Source organism: Schistocerca americana, chromosome 5, assembly GCF_021461395.2.
Source record: "Schistocerca americana isolate TAMUIC-IGC-003095 chromosome 5, iqSchAmer2.1, whole genome shotgun sequence".
NCBI lineage: Eukaryota > Metazoa > Arthropoda > Insecta > Orthoptera > Acrididae > Schistocerca > Schistocerca americana.
In genome coordinates this window covers 240,852,734-240,872,525 of record NC_060123.1, presented here as the reverse complement: position 1 = coordinate 240,872,525, position 19,792 = coordinate 240,852,734, and the positions used below count along the sequence as shown (strand labels likewise).

Sequence of the window (19,792 nt, the reverse complement as noted above, 5' to 3'; positions counted from 1 at the left end):
CGAAACATTAGCTGTTATAGGAAGTTGAAGACATACTTTTAATGTATGGTGCACCATGATATAATGCGTAGATGGTTCAAATGGCTCTGAGCACTATGCGACTTAACTTCTGAGGTCATCAGTCGCCTAGAACTTATAACTAATTAAACCTAACTAACCTAAGGACATCACACACATACATGCCCGAGGCAGGATTCGAACCTGCGACCGTAGCGGTCGCTCGGCTTCAGACTGTAGCGCCTAGAACCGCACGGCCACTCCGGCCGGCATAATGCGTAGAAAACCGAACGAATGAACAGATACGTTTTCCACAACATGCGTCGTCCAGACTGAACGAAATTTAGCATCTTAGTTAGAAACTTGTGAAATCTTACAGGAATATGGGAAAAGTTCTTCATAATTGTACGCACAGGAGAACTTTAGATGGCGTGAGCGAAGGTTCATCAGTAAACATCATCCTGTCTCTCCTTCCCCTTCCGTCCTCCCTTAGTGAAATGCACACGTCGAAAGAAACAGTGCAATGTTTAGAGTCCTTGTTGGTAGGTGGTACGGTCTTAGCATTTGTCTCATTAAACAGCAGACAGGGATCCAGAAGGAATTTTTAGTCTGCAGTGAACTGTGCGCTGATTTACCTGCAGTAAGTTTCAACAAACAGCGATATTTGGGACAGAGCCACAAAATTGTATGCGACTACACTGCACTACGCTACACTACAAGTGCGCGCAGTAACATTGGCGGTCCTCACTTCGAAAAAGTGTTATAATCTTAATCTGTTACTATAAAGCATAAGTTATTTATATTAGTTAAAAACCCTAAATTAAAAATTATTTCCGCCCTTCAGTTCCGTATCTTAATGTACTCACATTAGAATGCTGTACCATCCATATAATTTAACGTTAATGTTTTTTTCATATCATGTATACTGGGTGAATCGAAAGGCGTCAATATGCGTCTTCCACATTTCGTTAGTAGTGATCGAGCTGGCAGAAACGCACACTACGCATGTCAGTGGAAAAGCAGAGGGAAGAAATTTTTCCCGCCTCCGCTCTTTGCTGAAGTAAAATTTGTTTCCTTGTGTGGTATTACATCACTTTGGCCACCTGTCAGTGGCGAAGAATCTCTTTTAACGCGTGTTGTAGGAACGGACGAGACAGTAGGCACTATGCTTGGCTCAAAGTGTTGAGAATCATTTGTGAAACACATCGTTTGTGAAACACAACAAATGTGACAATCTTTCAAATTTTTAACCGAATTAGTATTCGTTAAAGTCTCACAACTGCAAATCAAGCATTTCCTGACTCTTCCTTACAACCTGCGCTTCTTATTTCTACGTCAGGAATCCCATCTTTTAAATATAGCTCACTATTTGCGATACCCCCTGTATACTCAGATACAACATATCAAACATACCGCAGGAAAGACGGAAAGAAGGTAAGGTAGTGTTTCAAAAACAGCAGATTACGAGGACGTTACAGACGGAGAACAAACTCAAAGTTGATAAGGTTGGTGCACAAAACAAGCTTTTGTGATATTGGTGAACTACTTATCTGTCTAAGGTCATATGAGAAAACCGAGGAAAACCGTTACCAGAACGGCAAAACGTAAGTTTAAACGCTGTTCCCTTGTACTGGTTCCTGTGATATTCTGGGCCGCCTAGTTCAGTAAAGGACTGCAGACCGATGGTTCAAAGTAATTGCGAGCAGAATTCCTTGTACTAGTAAAAGACTTGACTTACGAACACGTCTACTTTTGTCCTATGAAATCGTACAAGGATATACTACCCAAAACGTTGTTAATTTGAACATTCGATGTAGTCTGAATTACATATTGCTAGAAACTGCGAACAGCAAACTGTGTTCTCCAATATACCGTTTTATATTATTATTTATACCCGAAATCCCTAATAGTGAGATATACATTGAAAAGTAATTTAGTGTTAGAGGCACTATGGAAGTTTATAGTTGTAAGCTCGAATTACAGGTTGATAAAACTATACTACGACACACACTTATACCAGTTATAGATGTGGTTTACTGTGTTTTCTGTCGAAACATTTAAACTTAGCACATATAGCTAGTTTTGTTTGCGAGAATGACGTAAGTACTGTTGGGTAGAAAATCTAAATAAACAAATAAATACGTAAATAATTTGAGGTATTAGGAGTTATTTTATAGAGCCGCCTTATAAAAGAGCACAATCGTTTGAGCTCCCCAAAATGTTTAGTATCTACAGAAAACGTCCTATAAAAAAATAACTAAATCGACGGATAAAAAGATAGAAAACAATGGGGCGCACTCTTCCTCTCGTGATGAATTATGTGTTATTTTAATTTCTTCATGCGTTCATTTATAGATCCAAGGGCTAAGAAAATCTCATTTTTGTGACTACTTGCACCAACCATTGTGCTTTCTTGACTAGCCTTTTAATACTTTACAATGACTTGCATCTTTGTGTGTCTTCAGGAAGCCACTACATTAGACACTACTGTCAGACAACTTTCAGTGGGACGTCTATGTCCGGATGCCCTTAATTTCACAGTGTCTCGAATGTTACAATCGTAAACAGGGAGTGAATTTCGTAAGCTTTATTACCTTTGATTTCTTGGGAAGTTTTTGATCCTATTCCATTGAAGAATTATCGCTGTTCTGGGGCAATATTTTCTTTTTTTTAAGTTTTTTTTTTCTACTTGTAAGCATCGATGTTTACAACGTATTTTACATCGCCCTGTCGACACATTTAAACTTGACACATATAGGAAGTTTGGTTTGCGAGATAAATGTTGGGTAGAACATCTAAATAAACAAATACGATTTTCTAAGCAAATACGTACTTTCGCGTTCGTCCGCTTCCGACTGGCAAATGGTTCACTTTGTGGGACATACAGGTAGGAATGCGATTTCTTGACACATATTATCGGCAGTCATCTAAGGCCCGAATCAACTTCGTTAATTGCAGATTTAATTGCTTTAATAAAATGAAAACAAAAGCGGTAAAGAACAGTTACTAGCAACTGCCAAAGTACCTGTTATGCCAATAGGACTTAACAGGGATAAGAATTGTGGCGCTTAGTATTTTAGTTTTGTCGTTAATAATCCGCTCAACATTATTTTTCAACCCGACAGCCATTCACCTGGGTAGATATGTACCTGTACCAGTCGGCGTCTGACGACTTTCTCATAAGACTTATTAACGAACTTTTCGGAGTAACAGAAAAACACATTACTGAAATGGTAAATGCCAGACTGATTTCAGATATCGATGATGTTACAGTTTTCATTTTTGATGTGACATGTCTCTAACTGTTTCACGTAATGTAACTTCACAAACTCAGCTGTTCTACAAGTTCAAAATATAATGCAAAAGTAGAAGATAGTATCATTATTGCCACCATGTTGGGGCACAGTCCAAGTGCAAAGCACAGGCGGTTTGTAGTACCTATTACTCTATTTGCAAATATTTCCAAATCGTCTCTGTCAGTAGCATTAAATCTGGTCTCTACCGACATCGTTCATCGTTTTTTTAACACTTTTGTGGTTCAAGTATTTCGCTCTCTTCTGCACATTGAACTTGTGTGAGCTATAAAAGTGCAAAAAATGAATTTCATCTGCTTGAAGTACTTCGTTGTATGTTTCGAAATAACGTCACTTCCACATCATCGTGCGAAAGATCACAACGCATGTGTGTGTTTTTGCTCTTAAATACCTACTTGCTGATATACAAATATTTGTGAATAATGACGGGTTTTTATGAAATTCCTCGGTGTTTATAGAAACAGTAGACTGGTTGGTTAGATGAACTAAATAGCTGTATGGCAGCAGAAAATATGAAAATAATGAGCCAGAGAGCGCCACCAAAAAAGACGTAGAAAGTGTTATTGTGGATAGCGACGGTCAAGGTCCACACGCACATAGAAAATTGGGTGAAACGCGAGAGTCAAAACTGTGTGCTGAAAGCAGAAAATCATGTTGACTGTGGGGGCGTGGAAGATGGAACATCACATTACAACTCGATAGAAAGAATTAAGCGGGAGTTATGGCAGTTTAGTTTCGGTATGTTTCTATGGCCTGTACGAATGGAATTCCCTTCATTACTCTGTGAAGGAAGAGGGGATGTAAAACGAAAACGAGGGCACGTGAGCTGCGAATTATCGGTTATCCGAAACCGGCCGTTATTTAGGGAAGGGGATTTAGCAGGAATTTTTAGCGCGCGCATGCCTGGAATAACCAGTAAGCGTTCGTTGGCCGCGTGTGCATAATGGATGAGCTGCGTCCCATCGAACGGGCCTCTATTATTAATCCGTAGATTAAACTGATCTATTGGCGTCGACTGCCCGACCTGCTTTTGCAATCCGTCATTTTCGCGACAGATCTTACTGAGCTGACAGAAAACTTCGTCCTTTGTTGCTCGGCTGACGCTTGTCTACTTACAGAAAACTTTAGTTTTGACCTCTTTGAAATCTATGAGCTAGTCTATAGATTTTCTATTCGCGAAGAAAGCTCTAATGGTCTTTATGTCTGCAATGAATTTTTGTATTTGATCCGCAAAGCCGGCCGAAGTGGCCGTGCGGTTCTAGGCGCTGCAGTCTGGAACCGCAAGACCGCTACGGTCGCAGGTTCGAATCCTGCCTCGAGCATGGATGTTTGTGATGTCCTTAGGTTAGTTAGATTTAACTAGTTCTAAGTTCTAGGGGACTAATGACCTCAGCAGTTGAGTCCCATAGTGCTCAGAGCCATTTGAACCGTTTGATCCGCAAAGCTATTCAACATCTGAGTCATGTCTACATAAATGACAGAGCTGGCGTTTAAAATATTACACTTAGAAATGATGTGTGAAACTTCTTTAAAATGCCAGCCTACAGTGCCGATGAGGTGGCAGTAATACAACAAACTGTCGTAAGCAAAAATCAACTCACGTTTTCGAACAGCCTTAATTTTGTTGTAAGGAAAGTATTTTGCGCCTGGTTTGGATTCATTAAAAATAGATAAAACTTCATATATTCTTATGATGATTTTTTTTGTGCTGGTGCAGGCACACGCAGATATTTGTTCAGGAAAGACTGTTTAAATAAATTCACAACTTTGTGTAAAATATTTTATTCTACAAGCTCGTATGTGATAATGATATTCTGAATGTTTGGTGGGCTCAACATTCTTTAGATTGGTTTTATGAGCATCACGATGAAGTGCATGTGGAAATAAAGACGAGGTAAGCTTATGACACTCCCAGTGCTATTCTGCCAGGTGTCTGAAGTGAAACTGTATAGTCGTTAACTTGAGGTAGAACAAACATTTATTTTCCTGAAATGGCTTTATTGCTCTGCTTTGATACGCATTTTAGTTAACATAGAAACTTTGTACGTAGCTATTATTCGCCAATTCTAACAGAGTACTTAGAAGATTTTCCGGCTTTTAAAATAAACTCATACGTGCTACAGTCAAGTAGTTGATCATTAGGCGTTAAGCATTGTCACGTAACTGTAACACGCACATTTTTTTTTTACTAGATGTCTTTGCTTCAGTATCAGTTGCCTTCTGTTGGCTGTTTAACAGGAACTTTAGACACAGTCACATAACCCGTAACAAATCAGCTGACTAGCCCTGCAGTGGAGCCATGTATGACTTACCTGTACATGCTGTAACCTATTTTCATGATAGTCATAAGTGAAAAGCGAAAAGAAAAGTGGCGAGTTGGTAAGACTAGACCCTGCATCAATATTTCTTTATAGAAACTAAGGTCTCATGTGGCTGCAGTATACAACACTACATCATTTTATCAATTTTTGTTAGAGAACACTGCAGTTGTTTTCGTCTATTACACGGTAGGAAATACTGCAACCAGCCACAAGATATTTTTGTAATGATTTTATTATACGATTACTAATAAAGGAGGGCTTCTCAGGAAGGCAGTACAATATATACAGCAGATATAAGTGTAAAAATACGTAATCGCAAAAGCTTCGTTATGTTTTAGGACACAAATGTAAAATTTGTAAAGAAGTCCACGGTGCCATCTGTCGACGGGTTCAGGCCCGTAACTAGTAATGGTACAACAAGATCATTTTAAAAAAGCTTGTGGCTTGCTGCAGTATTTACTAATCAACACTAAAATACTGGAGAAGAGTGTTTTCCTGGCGGAGGCGCAGGTGCGTGCGACCCACGTCCGCGAACGTCGTTCAAAGACGCTACAGAGCGTCAAAGTTACAAGCATCGGTGCCAGTAAATGAAAGTACGTACAGGGTGATTCTGTGATGACGTTACGAACTTCCAGGGACGGTGGAGAAGGATTATATCAATACTAGGTAAAAATCTCTGTATCGGAAAACACCTTGAAAATTATAAGCGAAAACAGTTCTGATACCTCTGACAGTGTAATAAATTTGCTGATACTGTTGTTGCTAAGACTGTTCAAATGGGTCTGAGCACTATTGGACTTAAAATCTGAGGTCATCCATGTCCGAGGCAGGATTCGAACCTGCGACCGTAGCTGTCGCGCGGTTCCAGACTGAAGCGCCTAGAACCGCACGGCCACAACGGCCGGCCGCTAAGACTGTAGTGTAGGAAACTTTCAGTAGTTGTAGTGGGGACAAAAATAAGAAAAAAATGTCTAATAAACATGGGCCTTAAAAAGCATACCTTAAAAGCTATGAGCAGTTGTTCAATAGAAGAGATATGTTTCACACTAGCGAACGTGAACAAGTACTTATAGTTCTTCAGGTATGCATTTTACAGCCCATGTCTACTGCCCACTTTTTGCTTGTTTTGGTCCATACTACCACCTCTGAACGTTTGCCACCCTACATTCTTAGCAACAACAGTACCGGTACTGTCTGCGGGCCGGCCGGTGTGGTCGTGCGGTTGTAGGCACTTCAGTCTGGAACCGCGTGACCGCTACGGTCGCAGGTTCGAATCCTGCCTCGGGTATGGATGTGTGTGATGTCCTTAAGTTAGTTAGGTTTAAGTAGTTCTAAGTTCTAGGGGACTGATGATCACAGCAGTTAAGTCCCATAGTGCTCAGAGCCATTTGAACCACAGTCTGCGGTATCGAAACTGTTTTCGCTTATTAAAGACGTTCGTTACAGATACCCGTACCTAAAATTGTACATTTATTCTTCTACATCATCCTTGCAAGTTTTTTACATCGTCATGGAATCACCATGTGTATACATAAATTTACAGGCACCAGCGCTAGTAGCTTTGACGCTGTGCAGCGTCTTTGCATGACGTTCCCGGGCATGGTTCCTATTCAAAATATCACGTACACCCTCCTCTACAAGTCCTAGAAGTTTGTAGCGGGAATTTTCGAACATCCTGTTTGGGAAGTGCTATGGCAATCATTCTGGGCTATGTAAGGACGTCTATGATAATCACGGGGATGGAGGAGAGTCGTGAGATGGTAACAACACTGTCATGTAGCAGCCTTGTGCGCCACTACTCTTCCGGAGCTTCAAGTTTTCTTGGCAGAGGCGGGCGGACACGCGCACACATACGTAAGGAAACAGCTGTGGCACTGACCTGAAGCTGGAACAGGGGTGGATGACCCAGTGTCCGGCGGCTTTCTGGCGGATGCGCTCCTTCATGAGCGCCTTCTTGCTGCCGAAGAGCTTCATGGCGAGCTTGTTGTCGGTGGGCTGGAAGATGGCCTGCAGCTGATTCTTGAGGAAGCTCTGCTTCTCGCTGGCGGCCAGCGGGTTGGGGCCGGGCTCCTCCTTGGGCGTCCCGTAGAGGCTGACGTCGTCGCCGGCGCCCCCGAAGTGCACCTTGCCCGCGGCGGCGCCCGGGCCGGCGTTCGCCGCCGGGTCCTTGTTCATGTTGGACAGCGAGCTGGACAGGAAGTCGGCGATAAGCAGCGTCTCGTCGTCGATGGCCGTCACCAGCGAGTCGGTGCACGTGTTGGTGTTCTCGATGCTGATCTTGATGGAGTCATCCTTGAGCTCCTCCTCCGACTGCGCGCTGCCCACTGGCGCGGCGCTGGGCCGGCCGTTGGCGAGGCGCAGGCTGGGCGCGCGCCGCCGCTCCCCGTCCCTCTCCGCCGACTCCCTGCAACAGCCAATCGCCGCCGGCGCTCAGGTCACGTGCCGGCGCCGCCGCCGCCGCCGCCGCCGCGCCGCTGCCGACCGCCACATGGGAAACAGCTGAGCGCAGGTAAGGGCTCGGCGCAAGGGCAAAGCGCGCACGAGGCGCCGCGCGCCGCGAGGGCCCACAGCCGCTCTGCCGGTTCTTAATGAGGGACGAAAGCGAAAGCGACCAAAGTTGTAAAAGAAAAATTATTGGCTCTTCACCCAAGTGGCACAAAAATATCAATTCCTCAATATTATGTTCCGATTCCATTCCAATGTGCGATAAAAAAATAATAAAAAAAAAGATCAACGGAAAAAAAATCGCGGCACCAAAAATTAACTAATGTAGAGTAACGAAATTTCTGAAATATATTTGTCTAGGTAACATATTTAAGCGATTAACATTGCAAGCTCACAGGTTAACGTAAGCGCGAGCACTGGACTCGCATTCGGGAGGACGACGGTTCAATCCCGTCTCCAGCCATCCTGATTTAGGTTTTCCGTGATTTCCCTAAATCGCTTCAGGCAAATGCCGGGATGGTTCCTTTGAAAGGGCACGGCCGATTTCCTTCCCTAACCCGAGTATGAGCTCCGTCTCTAATGACCTCGTTGTCGACGGGACGTTAAACACTAACCACCACCTCCACTAAGCGCAAGATAAGCCATTGCGTATGTGAAATGCTATTAAGTTAATAACCGATGTAACCGCCAGAATGTTTGTAAGTAGGCTGTTTAGGTTCTTATATTTGTAACGCCACCGCCACGTAGCACTCTATATGAAAATCACTGACTGTGCTGTGTGAAGGCTGTGGTTGGTTTGCATTGTTGTCTGCCATTGTAGTCTTGGTCAGTTGGCTGTTAACAGCGCGTAGCGTTGCGCAGTTGGAGGTGAGCCGCCAGCACTGGTGGATGTGGGGAGAGAGATGGCGGAATTTTGAGAGCGGACGATCTGGACGTGTGTCCATCAGAAAGGGTAAATTTGTAATATTGGATATCATGGACTGATATATATATTATGACTTTTGAACACTATTAAGGTAAATACATTGTTTGTTCTCTATCTAAATCTTTCTTTTGCTAACTATGCCATTCAGTAGTTAGTACCTTCAGTAGTTTGAATCTTTTATTTAGCTGGCAGTAGTGGCGCTCGCTGTATTGCAGCAGTTCGAGTAACGAAGATTTTTGTGAGGTAAGTGATTTGTGAAACGTATAGGTTTATTTAGTCAGAGCCATTCTCTTGTAGGGATTATTGAAAGTCCGATTGCGTTGCGCTAAAAAATATTGTGTGTCAGTTTAAGCACAGTCATGTATAATTTTTCTAAGGGAACGTTTCATGTTGACTGCAAGCATGCAAACGTGTGTGCGTAGTGTTGTACAGGTGCCAGATGTCAGATGTCAGTCTCTTGTTCGGAGTTTGCAACGTTCTCTGGCAGCACGCATCCAAAGTGGAAGTTAAAAGAACATTTCGATGTATAATGCTCACTGTAACAAATAATTTATATATATTTCTGTTAATTGAATTTCAAAAGGACACTTAATCTTTTGAGGAAAAAGATAATTATGAATTTTGCTATTATAAATGATTATTCAAAGAGTGTGAAATACTATTTGTGGCGGAGGATGTGACAACCGCCACAGAAGAAACGATATGTAATTAAAAATGACAAAGACTGTACAAGAATTAGTTAAGATATAAATAGGCAATATATTGTAACAGAATCGCTTGTCTTCTGCACGGACTGAATGGGAGAGGAACCCGTGACGTTGCATTAGGCTATTAGGTAGTCTCCATTTGCCATAAGTCGATTATCGAGCCATTTGCAGCTGGGTTTGTAAAAGGTGTGCAATTGTTTCTGTTAAAATATATTTATCTAGTAAAATCTATTTGTCACAATTACAGCAAAGTTCGCACCGGACATTACCCACATTATTTAAGAAATTTGAGCATTTTATTGGACATCGCTGGCGGTGCGGAGCTGCGCCGCGAGTGAGCAGTATGCAGCAGCGGCAGATTTAAATATACGATCGCAATAATCACATCCTAAAAAGGGTTCAGGGAGAGGCGAAGGAAAATAATAAACTGTTTCCTTTCACAGCATTCCAGAATAAAAAGAGATGGCAGATTTTATCTTGTGCATTCACAGGTGAATACAAGCTGCAGCTTTTGTAAATTTTCATTCAAAAAAGTGATAAATTCTGAACATATCGTAAAGTGTATTTAAAAGTGGATAATTTTCATCAGAGTTTAGCAATAAAAATGAAAACATATTCATATAGTAAAGATAGTCTTATGCTTCAAAGCTAGTCGGGGTATACCCAGTTAAACAAAAATACACTGCAACGTGAAAATGTTTGCTAACTTCAATGGACAATAATATTTTCATTCTTGCACAGACAGCTTTAGTACGTGAATAAAAGTAAAACTTGAATCATTATTTTGGAATATTCAAAGAAATTCATTTTTATTACTCTGCAACAGAATATTTCATACATAAAGTAATAATCACAGATGAAAAATTTATTGCAACCTTTAATTTCTCATGTCCATCCACGTATATGTTAACTTCAATCTCAATGGTTTCCCAATCAAATTAAACGCAAAAAGCAAAGAAAGTTTAAAACCAGACGGTCAATTCTTGAATAATTAAAACAGACAGAATCGCATTAAAGGTTCCATGCCTGATGCATTTGGTCGGTCAATACAATGACGGTTAATGCTGTTTGTGAATGACGCTGGAGTTGTCTGATAATGTCCCATACGCGCTCGATTGGAGACTGATCTGGTGATCGAGCCGAGCAAGACAACATGTAGCGTATGGTGGGTTACAACAGCGGTATGTGGGCAAGCATTATCCTGCTGGAAAACACCCACTGGGAGGCCGTTAATGAATGGTACCATGACACGTCGAATGACATGAAGTAGAAATTTGCAATTACGACGCATGTGATAACCGCGAGAGTGCTCTTGCTGTCATATTAAATCGCACTCCAGGCCGTAACTACTACTGTCCAGTGTGTCTCGCACACACACATGGGTTGATTGCAGCCCTTAACTGGTCACCACATAAGCAACACACGGCCATCACTGACACCGAGGCACAACCAACTTTCAGCAGATCTCCACTCTGCCCTCTAATTCACAAATGGTTCAAATGGCTCTGAGCACTATGGGACTTAACATCTGAAGTCTTCAGTCCCCTAGACTTAAAACTACTTAGACCTAACTAACCTAAGGACACCACACACATCCATGCCCGACGCAGGATTCGAACCTGCGACTGTAGCAGCAGCGCAGTTCCGGACTGGAGCGCCTAGAACCGTTCGGCCACCGCGGCCGGCGATAAACGAAGACTGGAAGTAATTCTGTGAAGGCTTAACCTATAAATTTCTTCATCGTGTTGAATTAGTGCACCACACCAACCCAGTTATATCCTACACGGTGCATGGGATCAACTCTTGTCCGTCTCGCTTCCCTGTCTACGAGTTATACCTATAGAAGGTACAGGTACATCACGGGGACAATACCGTTTTACTGCCTTCATGTGCGTTGGTGTGCTGCATTAGTCCAACAGGCGGAAGTAGTTCATAGACTAAGCGTTCACAATATTATTTCCAGTCTTCGATTAACATTGTTATTATTATCTTCTTCTTCTTCTTCTTCTTCACTACATGTGTTAGGCAAATTGCCTGTTTCGGATGCGAAAATCGCTGTTCAGGTTGAAAGCACTGGTGCATACAGTACATCGATCCTTTTTAAATTTGCATTATTTTTTGAAAACAATATCGAAGGTGCAAAATTAAAAATGGATATACCAACTGAATTTATAGCCTACTTTTGGTCAGATATTGGTGTTAGAAAGAAGTTGAAAGATGTTGAAAAAATTATTAATCAGGGTAACTCGAAGATATTTAAAAGATGAGTGTGATACCGAAGTGAAACGGTCTTCTCATACGTGCCTCCATTTTTACCTGGCTGTGGAAAAAGTCTGGTATTTTACTTTCCACTTCAAAGTGTGTAAATTGAAAAGATCACATGAAAAATGCACGGAACATGTACAGATTGACTGTACAACAAACATCTACAACGTCCCTCGGTTAAGGAAGTTGAACAGGTGCAACCATTAAGAAGTAGAGGTTAACGGCATACTTATGGAAGAAGATAAGCATATTCATATCTTTCCGGTAGTATTGTGGCCTATTTAGTGACTGCTGTTTATTGTGGTCACTTTGCAATATATTTTACTAGTTAGTCTCAACGTAAATTGATCTTTTCGTATCATATAAAAAAAGGAATAAGAAACATTTGTTCGTAAAATGAAAATAATGTTGATATAGTGAGCTGTTACCAGTGGTCCTGTGATTAAATGACTATGGGGAATCATGAGAAGTCTAAAACTATCAACGAGGAAAGAATCGCAATGAAACAGCTGCGATATTACGTCCATCTTGGCCGATATGTAAACTGACCCATTAGTATCGTCATTTGCAGCAAGATTTATATTTTTCTCGTCTTGACGTCTTTTACTACCGAATACAAGCTCCCCTGGATAATTATACCTCTTTTCTGCCTCAGTTTCATTTGTCATCAAAGCAGAAGAAAAATTCGTGTCAAGGCGATGCAAAAAAACTGAAACACTCTCTTATTAGGAATGAGAATGGAAGGAAGTCCGAAGCCATCATAAAGAATTAAGATATTCTGTAATATATTTAAATGAATAATTTCGAAGAAGCAAATAAAGAAAGGTTATTTAGGGAAGTCCTTCGTACTTCGTTCCGTTATTTCACGGTAAAATTTAATATTTCACTCCAATTTTATTAGATCTAAATTTACCGGGACAGTAAATTTATGCCTAACGAAACTAAAGACGTCTTAAGAAAGGGTAAAAGTCGTTCACTTTAATAAGTGCCGCGTACACCCAAGAAAGCAACAAACCATTATACAGTTCATTACCACCATTGATATGTTGTTCTGTGGATATTAGGTGACTAAAGAGGCTAATTTTCCCGTTCACGAAATTAGGACCCAATCTGTAACCGAAGAACAGTGCAAGGTGCACAGTGGCTTTGAGATACCCCACGGAAGGGGCAGAATTCAAATTCCCGCCAGGCTTAATTTCCTGAAATCTCCTCAAGCGACCACCAGTCAGAATTTTTTAACTGGTCTGCAGCAGATTTCCTCAGTAACACATTTCACTCAGTACCGTTACTACCTTGACCTCCACATGACGGAATGTTAGAATATGTTGTGCCCTCTCCTAGAGTAGATGTTATCTCTCAGGAAAAAGCAGAGGCCACCTTCTGCCCACCGAGTGAGAGGCAGCCTGCGATTCGCGTACGCAGTAAGCAGAATGAGCGGCAGGCTTCCTTGGCTTCTCGCGGCAGCGGCCTACTAACAGCCAGTATGACCCCGTTTCGTTTGAGGGACTGGAAGGAAACAAAATAAATCGTCACGGTCGAGCAGTAGAGTTAACGAACCGAAACTTATTGTCGTCCCCTTCCAAACGCTCAGCTCTCTATCGATGCATAACTGCACCACAGGCCGGATGCTGAACTGGCAGAGCGCTGCGTTTAAAACTCAGCGATACAGTTAATTCCAAGTCAGGTCCACAACATTTTCTCGTCTTCTCGGCTCATAGAGTGATGCAGAGTTGCAGATCGCCTAGGCGTTGATTCCATGCTTAACGACGTGTAATTACAGGCACAATATTTCTCTTACGTGGACGTCACGCTATGTGCAGCACTATTATTTAGACAGCTGTTTGTCGCAGAATTTCTCACACTATCCCTCACGCATATTGCAATATTAAATGGTCGAGCTTTATTCATGTTTTATTTATGCAGCACTCTTCCGCAGGAACAGGTGTAGGATCTCAATAATTATTTTAAAAAATACGTGTAATGAAAATGGCAAACTAAATAAAATATTGCAAGTGGGAAATAAATAATAAGGGAAGCAAAAATTATCATTAATTATTATATACATGTGGCATCAAATATTGTTCCGCACAACTGGTAAACTGGGTGTTGTGTGATGTCCTTAGGTTAGTTAGGTTTTAGTAGTTCTACGTTCTAGGGGACTGATGACCATAGATGTTAAGTCCCATAGCGCTCAGAGCCATTTGAACCATTTTTGAAGAACTGGTAAAGTATTTCTTTAACGGGCACAGAATTTGGCAACTATGTAGTACGATGAAACCGATCAAAGTAGTTCAGTAGTTAGGACACCTGACTCGCACTCGGGATGACGACGGCTCAAACGCAAGTCCGGCCATCCTGGTTTAGGTTTTCCGTGATTTCTCTAAATTGCTTAAGGCAAAGGCTGGGATGGTTCCCTTCACAACGGCACACCCGATTTCTTTCTCCATCCTTCCCTAATCCGCGTTTGTGCTCCGTCTCTAATGACCTCGTTGTCGACGGGACGTTAAACATTAATCTCCTCCTCCTCCTCCTCCTCCTCCTCCTCCTCCTCCTAGTACGATGAAGAACAGAAAAACAAAAGACGAAGATTCCGGATTAACGCGTCCATCGTGGGAAATATAGTTGCAATGAAATAGAACATTCGAATGATACATCTCGTGCAACAACCTTAACGGTACAATAAGAATAGTGTGGTCAAGTAGACATAATGTGACGGAAACGAAAGTGGTTTTGAAAGTTGTTTTCCTCATGCTTGATCCTAAATAAAATATCACACAGTTCAATAATTTTTTTACGGGGCTCTGTTTTCTCCACCACACTTCGCAATCTGTGGTGGTATCAGGTATCAGCCTTCTTAATTAACAGATGTTCTCATATTGATAAGTTAGTTCGGATCGTGTCTAACCGTTAGCACGTTACACGAATAGCCTTCTCGCTTCATGTAAATCTCTTCTTGTAAACCAGACAGACAGTTTTAAAACTATCATTTATCGAATGAAACGGTTCATGGATTAATGAAATTATGACAATACAAATGCTCATTTACTTTTAAGTAACACTCGATCTCAATATACGTACAGTTTGTGGAGTTCATCTCTTGGCAACACTAACACAAGTTTATTCGATTTCGAAGAGGGATGGTTCCTTTGGAGAGGCCTGGGATGGATCACTTATGTTGACCGTCATGGCCTATTTGTAATGTTTGAATGCGCCATTTGGTTCCCTGGTTTTTAATAACACAGCCGCCGAGTGACTGACGAGCTACCGGAATGGAGTATTTTGTGCGTATTAAGTGGGTTGAAACTGTTTCCGACCATTGTAATTGGTCGAGCTATGCGGCCACTGACGCGACGGGTGGATTAACAGCAACGGGCCGTTGGCAGCGAGGCGATACATTATGTAGCGGTGGTCAAGGAATGCCCAATTGCGCCCGCTGCTGACTGAAAATATTTAATGATATTCCTACAAGCCAGTCCTGTATCGTCTTGTCATGAAAGATATCTTGTATTGCATGTACTCACCAGACCGGATTTGCTTGACTGGAATTTGAAATGAAATAATACCGATTTCTGATAGCCAGGGAACTACGGCACGATATGTGTATGAGAATAAGAATAATATAGCGCCGCTTATTTACTACATTTCTTGATATGTAACTGGTAGTTGCCTTTATCGAGTGAATTTATTAGTATTCGTCCTTGATTCAAGTTTTGCATTTAGAAGGATTATTATTTACTGTATGAGAAAATATTTATGTCAAAGTGACACTATTTGAAAGATATTACGTTCGGTGGAAGCAAAAATTCTTCGCAGCCGCGATAGTTTTGATTTCTCCCCATATTGAGTAAGAAGTCAGATAACTGTTGTGTGTGAAATCTTATGGGACTTAACTGCTAAGATCATCAGTCCCTAGATGTCAGATAACTGGAAAGATTATCTAGGGCTGGTTAACTGAGATAAGCCGCGATAGTTTTGATTTCTCCCCATATTGAGTAAGAAGTCAGATAACTGTTGTGTGTGAAATCTTATGGGACTTAACTGCTAAGATCATCAGTCCCTAGATGTCAGATAACTGGAAAGATTATCTAGGGCTGGTTAACTGAGATAGTTAAATTATTCGGGGATGTATATTTTTGCGTCCCTTTGTGCTGCATCCACTTGGCTCGATGACTCTTGCTAGATAAATCCAAGTTCTTACGGGCTGTTGGTGAACTAAAACCTCACAATTCAGGATAAATTATAGCCCGTCGAAAGCTGACAGGACACAGGTGATGTCTTTCCTCATCCTTCACAATCTGGGAATGTGCTCTCCCTGAATTTCTGTGGTTAGCACTTATAAGTCAGTTATAGCATCCCTAAACATACTGGTTTCTCGCTAACTTAGGAAAGGCTGTATGTTAGGCAACAGTGAGGTGCACGTGACGACGTAATACAAGCGCCAAACTTTGTTTCATATTAATTTTGAGGAGGAAGTAAAACTAGAATAGGTTATCAGTGCGCGAACAGTGTTCTCATAACTTTACCCTTACTACCTTCTCTGACAACAGTATTGTCAGAGAATGAAATATATCTCGTTTTTCGTATGAGATATTTCATTCTGGTTTTCTCCACCTTTTATGAGGCGGTTGCTGTAAAGCGTATGGTATTCCCTGACGTTATTTACAAACCACAAAGGCTTCGGTCTTTTGTCTTGTTACTCTGCATACAATGTATTTCGTACGACTGTCTCGTAGAAATCCAGTAAACTTAACGTGCTCTATGCAATGTCGGCTCCTAGCGGGCTACTAAACGGTTCTTGAATGTTAATAGCGTCATGGTTAACACACTTACTCAGTTCGTAAAATGCTGGAAAGTCTTTAATTTTTCAACTGTTTTACTTAAACACGTCTACGTACATACTACGCAAACCATCACACAGTGCATTGCGGCAGGTACCTTGTACCGTTGCTAATCGTTACATTTCCTGTTCCTCTCACAAAAGGAGCGAGGGAAAAGCAACTTTCTGTATGCTTCCATACGAATCCTGATTTCAAACTTCTTGTCCTTAAGATCCTTGATGTACGTTGGTGGCAATGGAACTGTCGGTGAAAAATGTCGGTTCTCTAAACTTTCTCAATTGTGTTTCGCGAAAGGAAGGACTTCTAGCAGCCAGGTATTACCATTTCAGTCTACGCAATATTCCCACAATAGTCGAGAGTTGATTCAACACGTCTAACAGCACACCTCTGAAGTCTTCCTTTACTCCGCCCTTATAGGGACCCCAGAAACTCAATCAGTACTTTAGAATGGGTAGCACAGTGTTGTGTATGCGATTTCCTTTATACGTTTCTCCACAGTTATTCCAGGAAACAGATGTCGCCCATTCGCTTTCCCCACATCCGATATTACATAATCGTACGTTTATGTTGCTTTGCAACGTTACACCCGGGTATTTAATGAACTGGAAACGTTTCTTTGCTCATGTAGATATTCACAAAAATGTTCATGTGTTTTACTCGCATGTTTTTTTAATATATTTTTGCCATCCCTGTCAAATAAGACTGATGCCTATAATTACCTCTTTTTCCAGTTCATTGCTGTGTGATACCGTAACCAGTAGCACCAGTTTCAAAAAACAAACAGTCTTGGTTGAAAACTGTATTTTTTAAATTTTATTTATCCTCCTATGACGCATTTTTTCAATTCATGATGGTTTGATACAGCAACGAGTTCTAACAATATGAAAGAACTCACAGTCTTGGTTGCAAAACTGGAATTTTTATTTTATTTATCTTCCAATGACACGTACTGGAGGCTGAATAAACTAAAAAATTCAGTTTTGCAACCAAAATCTTTGTTCTTTCATATCCTATCATAACTTATGGTTCTGACATTTCCCCCCCCCCCCCCAACTTGCTGTTTGTTGGTCTTTAATAACTTCGTCATTGACCGTGTGCTAAATCCTGATCTACTTGCCACTGAAATGAACATGATAAATATAACCTTCTCGCAAACAATTAATTGGTTTTCATCCTCTAGTCCACTATTTATTATTTAATAATCTATCACCAGAAACTTCGGACTGAAAGTAATCCAACACTAAGTATCCCTAAAGCAAGACTTTCAAGACTGATTTGTTTCTCATTTCGCTGAACTTGTTTCTCATTTCGCTGACTTCACATACAATAGCAGCAGTCTCCAATGAGCTTGTATCAAGAAAATAACTATGGTGCTGAAGTTAAGTATTTGTTTCCACACCCGAAGAAGTATGTTACAATTAATGTCTCACAAGCCATGGTCAATTAAGTAGAAATGCTTGCGACAAATGCCTTGAAACATATTTGGGCCAACAGATAACATGTCAACCGAGTCGCAGCAGTCCATGAAAATCATTTGCTTGTTTGGTGCCATTTGGGCTGTTGAGACCTTACAGTCATCTCTGTGCACAAATGAGCGACAGTCAAAAGCCAAATAAACACTTTCTCTAAACTACTTGTGGGCATCAGTCTCTTTCCTCTGTAGTACTTAAACATATTTCTAAGTCGACACGAGTTAGGAGTCGTTAAACACACGATTACATGTGACCCTATCACTTAAAAATATGAACTGGAAGATTGTCAAAGGAATTTTCGGATGCCCATATTGAAACTGGAGCCAATGTTGTGAAGAAACTGAACTTGTAATACTCTCAACCGAGACACGAATGTTTCCTCACTGCTTGTTGCTCGTTGGAGAAAAAAAAAAAGCGATACTTCCAAACGATGCGTTATCATATTTGCATTGGTACGCCGTAGCAGTGCCGATGACGTATCTGTTCCGACAGGGTTAGTTTTTTATTCCTTTGTACTCGTTTAGGTCTTATCTCAGAAAGAAAATCGCAAAAGAATTCCGCGACACAGACATAATTGCGCATATTTTCACGAACTTTTACGTTATATACGTTTTATGACATATTGAAACTTACATATAAAGTACTGTACTTTACGTAGAGTTTCTGCTGTATGAGTACTATGCCAAGACAAATTAAAATGAATGTAAAACCAGAGAAATAGGAAATGAAGGCAGTTGAAGAACATTTTTTAGAAGAGAGTAATGGTGATTTTTACCAAGTATTTGAATTTAGCATCGCATGTGGCGATAATGAAACCATTTCTGCTTTCCATATCCAGGTAAACACTACGTAACAAAAACATATTGTGGCACTTAGAAGGACGGGTAATCTGTTTGTCGAGTTGCTAAGGTATGGAAGATACTATTGACAGATGTAGTAGATAAAAAGACTAAAAAATTTTTCCCACGTATGGAATACGCGAATAACAGAAAGGAGAACACTGTTTTTTGGGGATGGACTTACTGGCGGGAAACAAGAGAATCACAAGGGTGAAGTAGATGAAAATCTGCAAATTTTTGTGTGATAAGTTAATTGGTTTTGTTGTTGTTGTTACGGTCTTCAATCCAGAGACTGGTTTGATGCAGCTCTCCATGCTACTCTACTCTGTGCAAGCTGCTTCATCTCCCAGTACCTGCTGCAACCTACACCCTTCTGAATCTGCTTAGTGCATTCATCTCTTGGTCTCCCTCTACGATTTTTACCCTCCACGCTGCCCTCCAATTCTGAATTGGTGATCCCTTGATGCCTCAGAACATGTCCTACGAACCGATCCCTTCTTCTTGTCAAGTTGTGCCACAAATTTCTCTTCTCCCCAATTCTATTCAATACCTCCTCATTAGTTATGTGATCTACCCATCTAATCTTCAGCATTCTTCTGTAGCACCACATTTCGAAAGCTTCTATTCTCTTCTTGTTTAAAATACTTATCGTCCACGTTTCACTTCCAT

The 19,792-nt window shown here is 41.1% G+C and overlaps 1 protein-coding gene across 1 annotated transcript in view; it reads right to left on the bottom strand.

Annotated features, from left to right (window-relative positions):
- Positions 1-7,363: 7,363 nt before the first annotated feature.
- LOC124616292 overlaps positions 7,364-19,792 on the bottom strand; it is a 415,404-nt gene continuing 402,975 nt past the window's right edge. The window contains exon 2 of the mRNA XM_047144595.1: positions 7,364-8,036. Coding sequence (XP_047000551.1) covers positions 7,364-8,036 — 673 coding nt within the window. The remainder of the gene's footprint in view (positions 8,037-19,792) is intronic.